Source organism: Nothoprocta perdicaria, unplaced genomic scaffold, assembly GCF_003342845.1.
Source record: "Nothoprocta perdicaria isolate Ctin4 unplaced genomic scaffold, notPer1 scaffold_23, whole genome shotgun sequence".
NCBI lineage: Eukaryota > Metazoa > Chordata > Aves > Tinamiformes > Tinamidae > Nothoprocta > Nothoprocta perdicaria.
Window position 1 is genome coordinate 2217439 of NW_020455455.1, and position 12808 is coordinate 2230246.

The window sequence follows — 12808 nt, forward strand, 5'->3', positions numbered from 1 at the left end:
AATTTATAGTAGAAATAAGGTATTTTCTTTGCAAGGGAAGATTGGCAGAGGGAGCAACATAAATATATGGAGCTGGTTGTTTGAAAGAAATAAACTCCTTGAATGTTGGTTAATTCTCATTACTTCTGCCTGATACATGGTCAATGATATATGATTTTTGGCTAGCTTTACTCATCATGCTGCCAGAAGAATTATATGCTTATCAGAGTGCTTTGGGACACTTTTGGTAGAGGCCCACTGCTGCCTAGGAGCCTAGGAGCTGTCTGTGGAAGGGAAAGTAAAAAGCGGGTCATATTACTTAAAAAAACCCCATGAAAACTGCAAAATTGATTTACCTGTTACTCAATCCTTAAGGTTGGAAGGGACCTTTAGACATCATCTAGTTCAATCCTRCTGCACACGCAGGGACACCCAGAGCACAGGGTGGCATCCGAGTGGGTTTGGAAGATCTCCAGAGAAGGAGACTCCACAACCTCTCTGAGCAGCCTGTGCCAGGACTCCGTCACCCTCACGGGAAAGAATTTTTTCCTTAAGTTCCTGGGGAACTTCTGGTGCTTCAGTTTGTGGCCATTCCCTCTACCCCTGTCAGTGGCCACCACGGTAAAGAGACTGGCCCCATCCTCCTCACCCCTCCCTGGAGGTATTTATAGACACTCAGCAARGGAGCTGAAGACACAGGCTACTTGCTTTAGAGCAACACAGTTATTTCTAAGTGAAGACTTAGGAGTATCTCTTTTTCCAGAGGCATCTGGGTGATTGCTCTTGATTTCCATGCAATTTGGGAATAGTTTTGTTGCCACAGACTTGGTTTTATGCAATGCTAGGTTATAGTTGACAGGAATAGATGTTTGGGTTCCTATTAAGTGGAAGAAGTAGTCACACATTTTTCTAGGTTGCCCTCAAATGTGTGAACCTGAAGAACAATAATGCCATGTTTATAACAGTGGCAACTTAAGCCAAAGCTTAAGGAGCTCACAGAACCATTTTCTGAATTCTTTAACCAGCCATTATCGTTTCCTCCCATACATTCAGTGTTGCTTTTTAAAGGGAACTTTACAACAGGGTATAGMATTGCTAAATGGAAAGACAGACTTCCAAGAACAAAACACACATGAGTCTTTATCATTGAAAGTCACTTTACTGATGTTACAATATGTTAGTAACATTGAAAACCACAGGCATTTGTATTAAATATTCTCATAGAAGTGGATACTGTGATGCTGTTATTAAAAGTGAGCAGGAATTTGGAACCCCAAATTACAATGATTTTATAAAAAGCAATGTTTTGTTTAGCTACATGAAAGCCAGATTCATTCACTTCAACAGCCCAATGCCTGTAATGTTTATGACAAAAATATCACACTCAAAGCTACAAAGTTGGAAATTGCAATGCTTCATTTTGGTGTTTGTCAAAACCTTTTGTTTCTATTATGTCACGTAAGAGTTTTTAAAGGGGTTTAACTAGCAAAGACAACAATATGCTGCAGATTGGTTGTTTTTGCTAACATTAGCCCAGTCCCGGTGGTGAAACCAGATTCTCCATACTTCACATCTTACCAACAAGGGCTAGCATCAGTGAAAAAATAGCCTTTTCTTACAGCAATGCCCAAGATCAACATTAGCACAAAGTGAAGCTGGCAGAGCCAATTGGTATTTACCRCCCCAAAAGCTTTGCTGAAAGAACTGCTTGTACTGCAAATAAGTGTTTTTTTCTCCAGCAGATTAAAAATTCTGTAATGCTTTGCTATTCTGAAAAAAATATTTTGCATTTATGCAACAATAAAAATAAGTATTGTATTCTATATAAAACACTACATATTGTAATATATCTTTACCCTTAAGAAATCAGGTTATATATTCACAGTTTGAATATGTTCTGGACTGTATTTCCAAGCATAAAATATGCAGATTCTCTACACAGGCAGTGAGCAGGAGTTCTTGTACCAATAATCAAAATAAATCAGCATTTACTGTTATACAGAGCCTTACAATATTGCATGATCAGCTGCTAGCACCACTCTACTTACAAGGTCAGTCAGGCCTATATACAGGAATTTCTAATTCAGTTGTAAAAATAGACTCTGCATGCTAAAGTTAGAATATATAAGGTCTTAAGGCCTCAAGTTATTCTTTTTTTTAATCAAAACTTTCATTTTTTTAATCAGAGGAATAGAGAATCAAACAGAAAAAATAGTTTGTTGCTTTGAAATTTTATGCTTTAATAATTAAAAATATTTTAAGACATCTTCTACCTTTAGAGTATATGTTTCTAACTGCTTTTCTCATCTTATTTTCCCCAATCTTCCTCATCCCATTCTGAGTAATATTGTAATTAGGGCCTGTCTATGTAGCAGAGATTTTCTGAACAGTGTAAAGTTGGATCAGCTAAAGTGATTCTGGAACTGGCGTAGATGATGGATGATGTGATTTGAGATTTACAAACACCAGGCCTGGCCAGGTGAGCCCATTCTAAAGATCTCAGTGTGAGYGACCAAACACCTTCCCATGCTCTGAGCTTATTTCACTGCTTGCTTTGGTTACTTGTCTCAGATACCATATTGATGTTGACTAATATAGCATTTTTTTTTACATTTTCTTTTCTTTATTTTTTCCTAAATAGCTGAAGAAAATGGTTTTGGAAAGAGAAGATATGACCTGCTGGCTGTGAGAGGGACTTCTTTTCAAACCTTTACTTTATCTCAGCATCCATACTTGAGTTGCCAAAAATATTCTTCATTGACTAATTTGGAATATACTCAGCTCAAGGGAACTCTGGAGTGTAGACGGACCAGCAGGTATTACTTGATTTCTCAGCATACCATGAGAGTCTTTTTTATATTGCAACTATGTCTTCACAATCAGTTCACTGTTTTCATCTTTCCTGATCTACTAGCCTAACAGTTAGGTCCACACAGGAAGGCTTCTCCGTCACGCAATCCCAGGACAAYAAACCGCACATCCATGTGCCATTTACTCATCCTTGTCTTCAGGAAAAAGCCAGAAGGGAAGCCCAATCTCATACTACCCAAGAGATGTCACGGGCTCTGGAAGCCTTGCAAACAGCGGAGCATCAGCAGTCAGGTGGAGAACCTATTCCAGGCCGAAAAGATGGCTTCAGAGAAGCAGAGAGCTCAAGCTCTTATAAGAGAAGTTACCACCTCACACTGTGGTTGCTAAGGGTGGCTTCAAAGAGTTCGCTAGTGAATACTGAAATAGCTCACTGGAAAAAATGGGTGATCTTGAGATTTGGAATAGGAGAAAAAGGAGGACATGGTACTGCTCCTAGGTAAGAGACTGGTGACTAAAAAGACTCATCCTTTGAAAAAGGCAGAGGATGAGAAAGACCCAGAATGAATGAGACACCAAATGTTGAATCACCTCAAACTACAAATGAGCCATGGGGCTATAGTCTGTCACTCTAGCAAGAGCAAGAAATACATTTGCAGTGCCATAAAGAGCACCAGAAAGACTTTATCCAGGATATCATGAGGAAAGGTTCCCACCTTTGCAGCATCTTCTCAGTTGCTTGTCCAACAAACGCACAAGGCTCCTAGTAGATGTAACTATCCTTGATGGACGTGATTTCCAGGGAGGAGGAGTGGGCAGTGAGATGGAAAGAAAAAGATGAGGAGCTTGCCTGKTTTTAAGTTAGAGTTCGATAAGTTTGTTTAAAACAGCAGGTATGGGGCTCAGTGACCAAGCAAGCCCTAACAACAACCTGTTACCCTACCTGACTGCAGAGTCTCTCAGGTGTTTCACTTGACATTGTTGGCAAGGGCAAACATCATGTGTTCTCATAACGTGGTGGGTCCTTGATTACACTGTGTACATCCACGAGACTAAGCAGTGAAATGATTGCAAACTTGGTGAGAGTAGATGCATACTTGTCAACRCATATGCAGCTATCCTTGGCCCTAGTTTGAAAACAGTCATTGCATTTATGTTGACAGGACAATTCAGTTCATTTTAAATCAGCAAGGGTGATTCAGATAGGAGGACTTGGGTACATATTAGCTGTTGACACAGTCTGTTTCCTTATTTTAATTCTGGCTATATCAACCACTCATTGGATCGTTAGCACAATCTAAACTACTCAGGAAGTGCATCAGCTTAGCAGGTTCAAGATTTCATAAATCAGGAACAAAATTCTGAAATCATTTATACGTAGCTATCTTTAAAGACATATGTCACATCTCAAATCACATAACTGGCAAGTAGTGACTTATAAGTTCACAACTTATATAAAGATATGCTATATAGTAATGAACGACCTCTTTAAAAACTAAAACTATTTATATTATAACAATAGTATAACAAATTTACATGTAAATTATCAATCACATCCATTTCTGGTATACTGCCTAAATATATTCATCAAAAGTTTACAGCGTGGATTACTGAAGTTCTTAACAAATCCAGACTAAGCAGGTAAACTTTGCATTGTAAAATGATGGTATCACACTGCAGCATTATTATTTGAATATTATCTCTATTTTTTGACTTGAYCAGTTAATCTTATTAATTTTATTTTAAATTATACAAGATTCTTCTCCCACATGCTGAAATATRTAAGAATAATGTAGTTAAGTATAGATCACCCTCTAAGCCCTATGCTAATAAGGACAACTACTTATAATGTGTTGGAGGTGAAGTGATGATGTCCCCATTTAACAGATATCTACAACATAGCTGGCACAGGCTAGCTCATTTATTACTGTGGGAAGAGAAAAATCAAAGCCAGCAAATGAAACTTGGAATGGGCCTGAGTCAGCATGACTGAACTACCTTACTGAYGACACAAGCACATCGTTTGAGGCCGGATGAGGTATTATGCGGCAATATTAAAATATTGCTATTGCCAGTGTAACTGTAACTACTCTGGTTAAATAAAAAATATTTGAAATCTCCAGAGTTACTAATCTGGCAGTTGTCAAACACACTACATTTTAAAAGTGGAAAACCACAGAATATAACCACTAACTTCTCTCTCTGACCTCCACTGACTCTAGATGCTCATAGAGCCCTACACGTACAGGTTTTGTGCAACAACTTAATGTCTCCAAGTTACCCACGCAGTGCAAAATTCCCTGCAGAACAGTTTTGCAAAAGACAGTTTCATCATGTTCCCACTCGACCCTAATCAAGTGCAAGTCAATATCTATTTAATTTGAAGTTAGCATTCACTAGATGCCCAGTCACTGCATCGCTCCAAAGTGAAAGTGTCTGTTAAAAATAGATGCACATACCTGTATCAACAAATGCTAGAGATGAATGCTACCAAAACAAGGGAGAAGCTGTAAGTACATAGTACATGGAAAATACCATCAGGAACGTGTTTGCAAAACAAGGAGCTATGAACATGACATAAACAGCCAGTGTGTTACACTCAGCTCTGCCTGCCAAATCCTGCTGCTTCTTGACAAGGGAAAAAGGGAAGGGGAAGAGTAAACGATGGTGAGCATGAAACACCCACAAAAATTTAACAGGATTATTCATAATTACAGACTAATCTGTGTTCAAACAAAGTATCATAAAAGGCACGTGATAAACAGTCTGGTTGCTAAGGACAAGACATTAATACRGAAGGAAAAAATAGCTTCCAGGTGGGAGAGCAACATGGAGACTATCAGGTTAAACTTCCTAATTTGGGTGAACTGTTTGAGGGTCCAGTTCAAAGCCCAGTGAAATCAATAAAAGATGCATATTGACTTCAAGTGATTCTTGGTCAGGCCCTAATTTCATGACCTATATACTATCAACCATCTTTAATCCAGCTACCTACATTCAAAGTAAATCTCTGCAAAAAAATATTCTTCAGTGCTTACAAGACATTTACTCTTCACAAAAGTGAAGAGGGCTTTTCCTAAAGCAATAAGAAGTGACAAGCTCCCTGCAGAGAGCCTGTCTRCATACGCTACCCTTGCTCATTTGTATCTCCCTAATACTTACCAGAACCTTGTGACTGTGAAGGAAATGGTTTCAACTTCAAGGCCTGTATTTTGTTATAATCTAGCACACAGTCTAACCATAAAATATAGCGCTTCTAAAAATCTTACACACTTTACAGCTGCTGACATCTGTAAAAATTTCTTAATTTAACCTTATATATATTCAACTTTATTGAGAGACGTAAAAGTTAAAAAAAAATATTAAAAGGCTGCAAGTGTTGTGTCCACTTACTAAAGGAAATACATGAAAGAGGTAGAAGACTCCAGAAACACCTTGGATGCTCCTGTCATAGTAATATCTAATTGTTCATACGGCTATTGGACAAGGTATTCTACCGCACCTTACAGACACAGAAGGTTTATTCTGTAACGTTACTACCTGAGGCTACGAATTTGTTGCTTTTGGAGAGATGGAGAGTTACAAACTGATTTAGTATGGCCCGTTTTTCTTGCTGAACAAAAATTTTCTATCAAATGACCACATTTATTTTACGATATCCTTTAGAAGTCTTGGGTACTAGAAACCTCAGAACAAAATATCTTTCAGGCCTTAACACTGGCAGTCAGACGATCACCACCTGTCTATGCACAAAACCAACATTTCCATGGAAAAGGCCATTTTGTTTCCAGGATTTTTTTTCCAGGATTTTTGTGAGGGCAGAGGGGGCTAAGCTCACTAGTACTGAGCTTAAGGCCCAAACAAATTGTAAAAGGGATTACAGGGACAGGTAGCATAGTATTGTAAAACATGATAAAGGAGATTCCAGTAACACATACAAAATAAAAACAGTAACGAAACTTGCCCGGCATTTTTATTATCTATGTAGTGAAATCATTTTGCCTCTCATAAGCTACACCTTGCCATCTAAAGCAGTGTCTCAAATGCTTTACCAAATACAAACAGTAAATGTCACCAAAATGAGGTCACCACAGCCTGCACTGACTGCCCAGCAGCATTCCCAACCTTCCAGTTTGTACTCAACATTAGTTAAAACACTCGTTCTCTGTGGTCTGCAGAACTAGTYACGGTTACAGCTGCATGAGGATACACTGGTCATCAGCGAGTAATGTATTTTGGCTGGTTCTTTTGATGATGATCTAAGACACAGTGTCACTGCACTCTGATTTCTGCTTTCTACAATACAATTGAGATTGTCRGTTGTTTAAAAGATAGCGCAGATTTTGGTCAAACACCAGTTTCTGAGAGACGCATTTTTACAGTACTGTATCTTCTGTATTTCCAAAGTTGTCTGCTCATAACATTAAAAAATTTGAAGTGTGATGATGTTAGTCATGACTGTTTCTTTAGGCATTTGGCAAAATATACTTATGTGTAACAGTGATTTTTGACATTATCAAATGTTTACATATATACAATCTGTATAATTGAGATTATAAACACGTAAGGTAAAAAAAAAACAAAATAACCCTTGTTTGTTTGAAGTTTATGTAAAATATTTGCCTTTCAAAGCTTGAGATCCTGTCACAAAAATCCTATATTTCTTACTCCTGCATGCTAATTTCTACTACGGTATGTTGTTTTTCCCTTACWTGTGGAAAGTAAAGAACACAAGGTTCATGCATACAGCGAACATGTTTACACCGGCTGCGTTCTTCAGAGCGCTCCTTCCCAATTCCGGTTTACTCTAACGTGGAACTGCATTAAACCAAAGGAAAACCTCTRTTACTTGGGACTTGCAAATTGACTGCAGCTGTAACGCTATATAAGTGTATTTGTCATCATGCGGAAGAGCCAGGTCACATCCAGTCTAATTATCCCCTGTTAATTGTTATCATTTTGGTTGTTCTTTACATCGAATTCATAAAATCCTAGTCAAAAAAAAAAGGACTGCCTTTTCCCTTCCAAATGAGAGGAGGTTGTCACCACGATCACTGGCGTCTCTGTGGATCTTTCAAGTTGTCTCAAGATCAGATGAATGTGCAACGACTCAGTGAGGCCGAGTTCCTACAAAACCTGCAGGAAACAGTTCTGGCCCAGGAACCAGCAGAGCTAAATGGAAGTTTCCCAGAGCTGGAAAGGGAAAAAAAAAAACAATACAAACACACATCAGCAAAGGCAAAAACAGGCTGTCACCGTGACAGTGCTATGAACTTGTTGTCTACTTTGTCCTGGTCACAAGTGACAGGCAGGCTGCTCTCACCCAAGCCTAGCACGGGCATCTCTTCAGAGTCCCGAGTCAGCAGATTAACTGGGAATGAGGCTTGTTGAAACCCCAAAAGTGAATTTCAGTGATTTTTGTGGTTACTAAAGTATCTGGTAGAGCCACATTGACTTGATACAAAGAAATCAAAGGCTAACATTGCCATGCAGCTCCACCATGTCTTACTTAACTGCAAGTGATCTACCTTTAGGTAATGCTGGAGGGTAACCAGTTTTGAGAGCAACCATAGCAGACAACTGCAGACACAGCCACGCACAGCTAGGCTCTGTGCCAGAGGCTCAGCCTGTAGCAACCTCCAGAGCTGGAGATCCAAAGGAAAAGCTTATGGTACTCAAAGAYTCCCAGTGTTACTCAAAGATATTCAACTGTCATGTTTTCCTCTTGATAAACTACCAGTAAATCAAGTCAATGACCAAGCACACACTTACCCTGGCACTTTGCCTGTTGGCTTTCTTCTCCTCGTCAGGAAGTGGTGGCATTGGGTAAGGATATTTTCTGCTGGAAGCAATAGATCCAGTGGATGAAGAAGGAGACTTTGCAGGAGAAAGCGTCCTGAGATGTTGAAACACACARAATAAATGTGATGTCTTTGGGGTCTCACATTGCAACAGCAACTGCCATTATCTGAAGCTTGGTTCAGAACCAAGTGTTTACTAAAGTTTATCATTACTTCAATATCAGGAGGGAGTAAAACTTGATAGATCAGCAGTCTAAAATTTCATGACTATAAATATTAATAAATAAATATTTATGGCTTTCAGGAGCTCTGGAAGAAAAAYTAAAATTTCCTACCTCTTAACAGAACTGTATTGCAAAATAAATGATTTCTTAAGATGCTTTACAGAGTACTACCACTAATCACTATAAAATTAACAAATCAAATCTGCGATAGAGTAAATAGAGAACTGAAAGATAGACATGGCATCATGAAGGCTAAGTAGAAACAGTAATCATATAAACATAAACTGAACAATGTCTTCTGCCAGTGGATGAATAAATGACAGTTATCAGTGTCTTTGTATATATCTTACACATCTCATATATTGATACAAACATAGCAAATAAATCTATTACTCTATAACAACATAGTAATTTACACAAATGCATGCACTTAGAGGCCAAACTGTTAGTTGTGAAGTAACAAAGGCATATACAAAGTGCTAATAATAAATTATTAGACATGCAAGCATCATACAGTGCATATTGTTCCAGCCAAAGAAAGAGTCTGATGAGAATATACAAAAATGGACTGATTAGTCAGTAGCAATCAGCATTTCTGTACAAGGTGAGTAGAGTAAGCAGTAGCAAGTAAATGTTTGTTATCACATGAAAGGTATTCTTTTCATGTCAATAAGGCATCAGCACATTATTGACTAAAATTTTATACCCAAGAAAAACTCTTATGCTTCTGTTTTGAGATTCTGCACTTTTCCCACTTGAGAGGTTTCTATCAGGCTCTAAATCTGGGCAGTATAAAAGGAAAAAAAAGGCTTTGAAATAGAAAACTTAGGATACCCAGGAAGTTTTGTTTTATTTTGCAAACTGAGGGCATTTTCAAGAGAGGGCCCCCTAGCAGGGGCACCCCACCCAGGCACCGTCTGAGCACCTAAAATCTTTGGATTTTAAAACATCCCTGGGGAAGCAGTTTACACTCAGGTTTTAAGGCACATCTTCAAAAACTTCAAAACACAGCAAGGGGCACATGTGTGGACCCCAGTGATGAGCACCATTAACAGCATCACTGGTACCAAGGGCCACGAGGAGCCTCCTGGTAGCGGTGCTGCCCACCCCACAGTAGCAGCTATAGGATCCCATGCTATGGTTTGGGACTGACAGGTGGAGGACTCCTTTGTGCTCTATCTATGTCTGTTAATTAAATGAAATTCATTTATCTTTAAATAATAGCTCTTTTGTTTTAGACTAGTGCATCATTTTACTGTAATTCCCTGGGACAACACAGTCCTTCGTCCCCTGTACAAAAAATGGTTGATGGCATCACGAGCAACTGGGTGTCAATGGAAACTGTATGGTGAGAGCTCCCTGCAACTCTCTCATGCCTCGTGCTGCCCCCTCCAAGTTCAGCAGCACTCAACAAAAGAATGATCTTGGGACCATTTCCCAAATATTGAAGACTCTCCATCTTCAGCTTGTGCGTTTTGAGCACCCAGTAAGATGAACTGGACACATGCAAAAATTTTCAGGAAGAAAATTTTAAAGAGCTAATAGACCACAAAAGAGGGCCTTCAAGTGTCCAGGGTCACAAATCTGGGTATAAGCTTCATTTTATTTTTATTTTTTATTTTTTTTTTATGCACAGCAAAGTTCCCTGCAGTGCTCAGCGCTCTGCTGTTTGCTACACATAGCAGTCTTTTAGTCTGTGGCCACCTTTGGACAGATAAACATTGCTTACACTAAGATTATTACTAGATCCAGAATTAAAAACATCAGAGGATAGGAAGAAGTGGGGAAGATAAAGAGGGCAGAATTTACAGATGATCAATAACCTAATCATTTATTAATTTTGCCTAACAGCTCTAGTAGGATTTAAGATCTTCATGTCTAAATGTCTAATGAGGCACTTGAAAGTCAAAGCAGGGCGCTGAGGGTGTGAGAGCTGGCAGGGTACACTCCACCGAGAGCTGTTGGCTCACCCAGCTGGGAGGCAGCGGGCAGGAGGATGACACTGGCCATCCCTGGGGCCACATCCAGGTGCCACATCACCTCCCGTGTGYTCCCACCAGCTACTCTGACCACCCCTGGACAAGCCCAGGGAGGGGGGAAGCCATGGATGGGCCCTCTGTCTATGGGTCCTGGGTCCACCAGCTCTGATGGCCCCAGGAGTTGCATCCCCTGAGGATGGGACACCTTGAGCACTTTCCCTGTATGGAGGATCCTCACCGAGCCTGCAAGAAGGGGRCTTTGCACCAGAACCACAAACCTACCCAGCACAATCTGGCCAGGACGTCTCACAAAAGAGGAGGAAATCAGAATTGGCCTCAGTGCTCCAAGGAAGTCTGTGCAGCCACTGCACTTAAGCGAAGTTGCACAGAAGAAAGTTGGGGCAGGTGTCTCACGAGATCTGTCGTTAGCAAACCATAGATATCTACTTCTCATCTAACTTAGGTGCTTAGAGTACAGACATCTGGGTGAAAGAGCCTACAAATGAGCACCAGCAGAAAACGTGACTAAATGGCTATATTTGTACCTCTGAATTTCCAATGGACTGTCCCTACAGCTTTGCACTGCCATCAGCGCAGGCCTCCAAGATGACTAAGACCAAACATCTAACTTTTAGATCACTAAGCTAGTGGTGAGAAAGAAGAATCTACTTTCTGACACAATCATGGAATTTTATCTGAAGACTGTATGGAATATTTTAAAAAGACCTGGGGGAAACAGAATAGATTATCCCTACTGGCAGTGCTTTTAAAAACARCAGTTCAAAACCCATGCAAACCCACCCATGAAAGATTTGAAGCTCCAATCCTCACAGATCTTGCCTCTGTTTTGCACATGTAACACATCTGCACAGAGTTGCCAGCCTGCACGGGCACAGCCACAACAGGTCTGGGAACTGTATGTTCATGCTCCTCAAGCATGCTTCGTTTTACACCCTTAATCCATTGGGAATGCAGTTGCACACTTAAAGAAATGTCCATGCCCTCCCCTTAAAGGCCCTAGACGCTTAGTTCTGCTACACATTAATGTACCGTTTTTGTCATCTTTTGTGTCAACTACTGATACTGTTAAAACATATCACTACTCATGTGCAAGTTCACAGAGCTTAAAATACATCTTAAATGACAGGTGTAGTTGGTTWTTTTTTTTAACCAACTTTTAGGTTCTCTCCTGCAATTGTGTATGTGCTGTGTATCCCAGATTTACATCTACTTTAAATGAGAGAGAGCCAGAAACGACCTTTCTCATTTACAGGATGGCAGAAGGACAGCATTCAGGGACACTTGCGGGTAAGGCCAGGGATAAAGGTAGGCAAAACTCTGCAGTTTGGATTAGGGGTGRCTTCCATTTAGCTTTCACTGGGGGGTTAGTTCTCCTGATACCACATCCATTAGCTTCCCTGTCAAACACTGCTTCCATCTGAACCTACAAGAGAAAACAGAACTACAGACTGATTTGCAAACTGAATTTGGTCCTGAGCACTCTGTGACAACTTCAGAGATTTCACTCTCAGTCCCAAGTGAAGACATGCACCTCTGTGTGATTAACAACTTTCATTTCTGACCAGGAGGAAAGATCTAATAGCTACACCGAGGCTATCCTTCCCTTCTTGATGCTGGAACTAACAGGGTGTCATAGGGCTTCAGAGCAAAATGCTGCAGAAGCTGTAGGATGTTTCTATGGGCTCTTTTGCAGGCTGCTTATTCTGCCTTTTCTTGACTAAAATGGAGAGAACGTTGCTCCAAAAGGGACAGTGTTGAAATGACATTTGGTCATAAGGCCGAATGTCCTGTGACCTCCTCAAACCTCCTCATAGTAAAACTGAAGCCCTGACAGATTTTACCTGTTCACGAACTACGTTTCATTCTGTTTTGTGAACTGAATTAATTTAATGAAACTCACTTAAAATCACAGCCTTAGCTGTAATCACAAAAATTCTCTCTTGAAGGAGTACAGCTTCCCAAGAGACAGGACTTGCCTTGGCAGCAGCTTTCCCCA

General features: G+C 40.0%; 1 protein-coding gene across 2 annotated transcripts in view; it reads right to left on the minus strand.

Annotated features, from left to right (window-relative positions):
* Positions 1–3102: 3102 nt before the first annotated feature.
* The window catches only part of ADAM22 (ADAM metallopeptidase domain 22), a 57119-nt gene continuing 47413 nt past the window's right edge, over positions 3103–12808 (minus strand). The window contains exons 25-26 of one of the 2 annotated variants that reach the window (XM_026039415.1): positions 8560–8683; positions 3103–7980 (exon numbers count right to left, since the gene is read on the minus strand). In XM_026039415.1, the coding sequence (XP_025895200.1) occupies positions 7878–7980; positions 8560–8683 (227 nt within the window). In that variant the 3' untranslated portion in view covers positions 3103–7877. The remainder of the gene's footprint in view (positions 7981–8559; positions 8684–12808) is intronic. The other variant, XM_026039416.1, reaches the window with a different exon arrangement.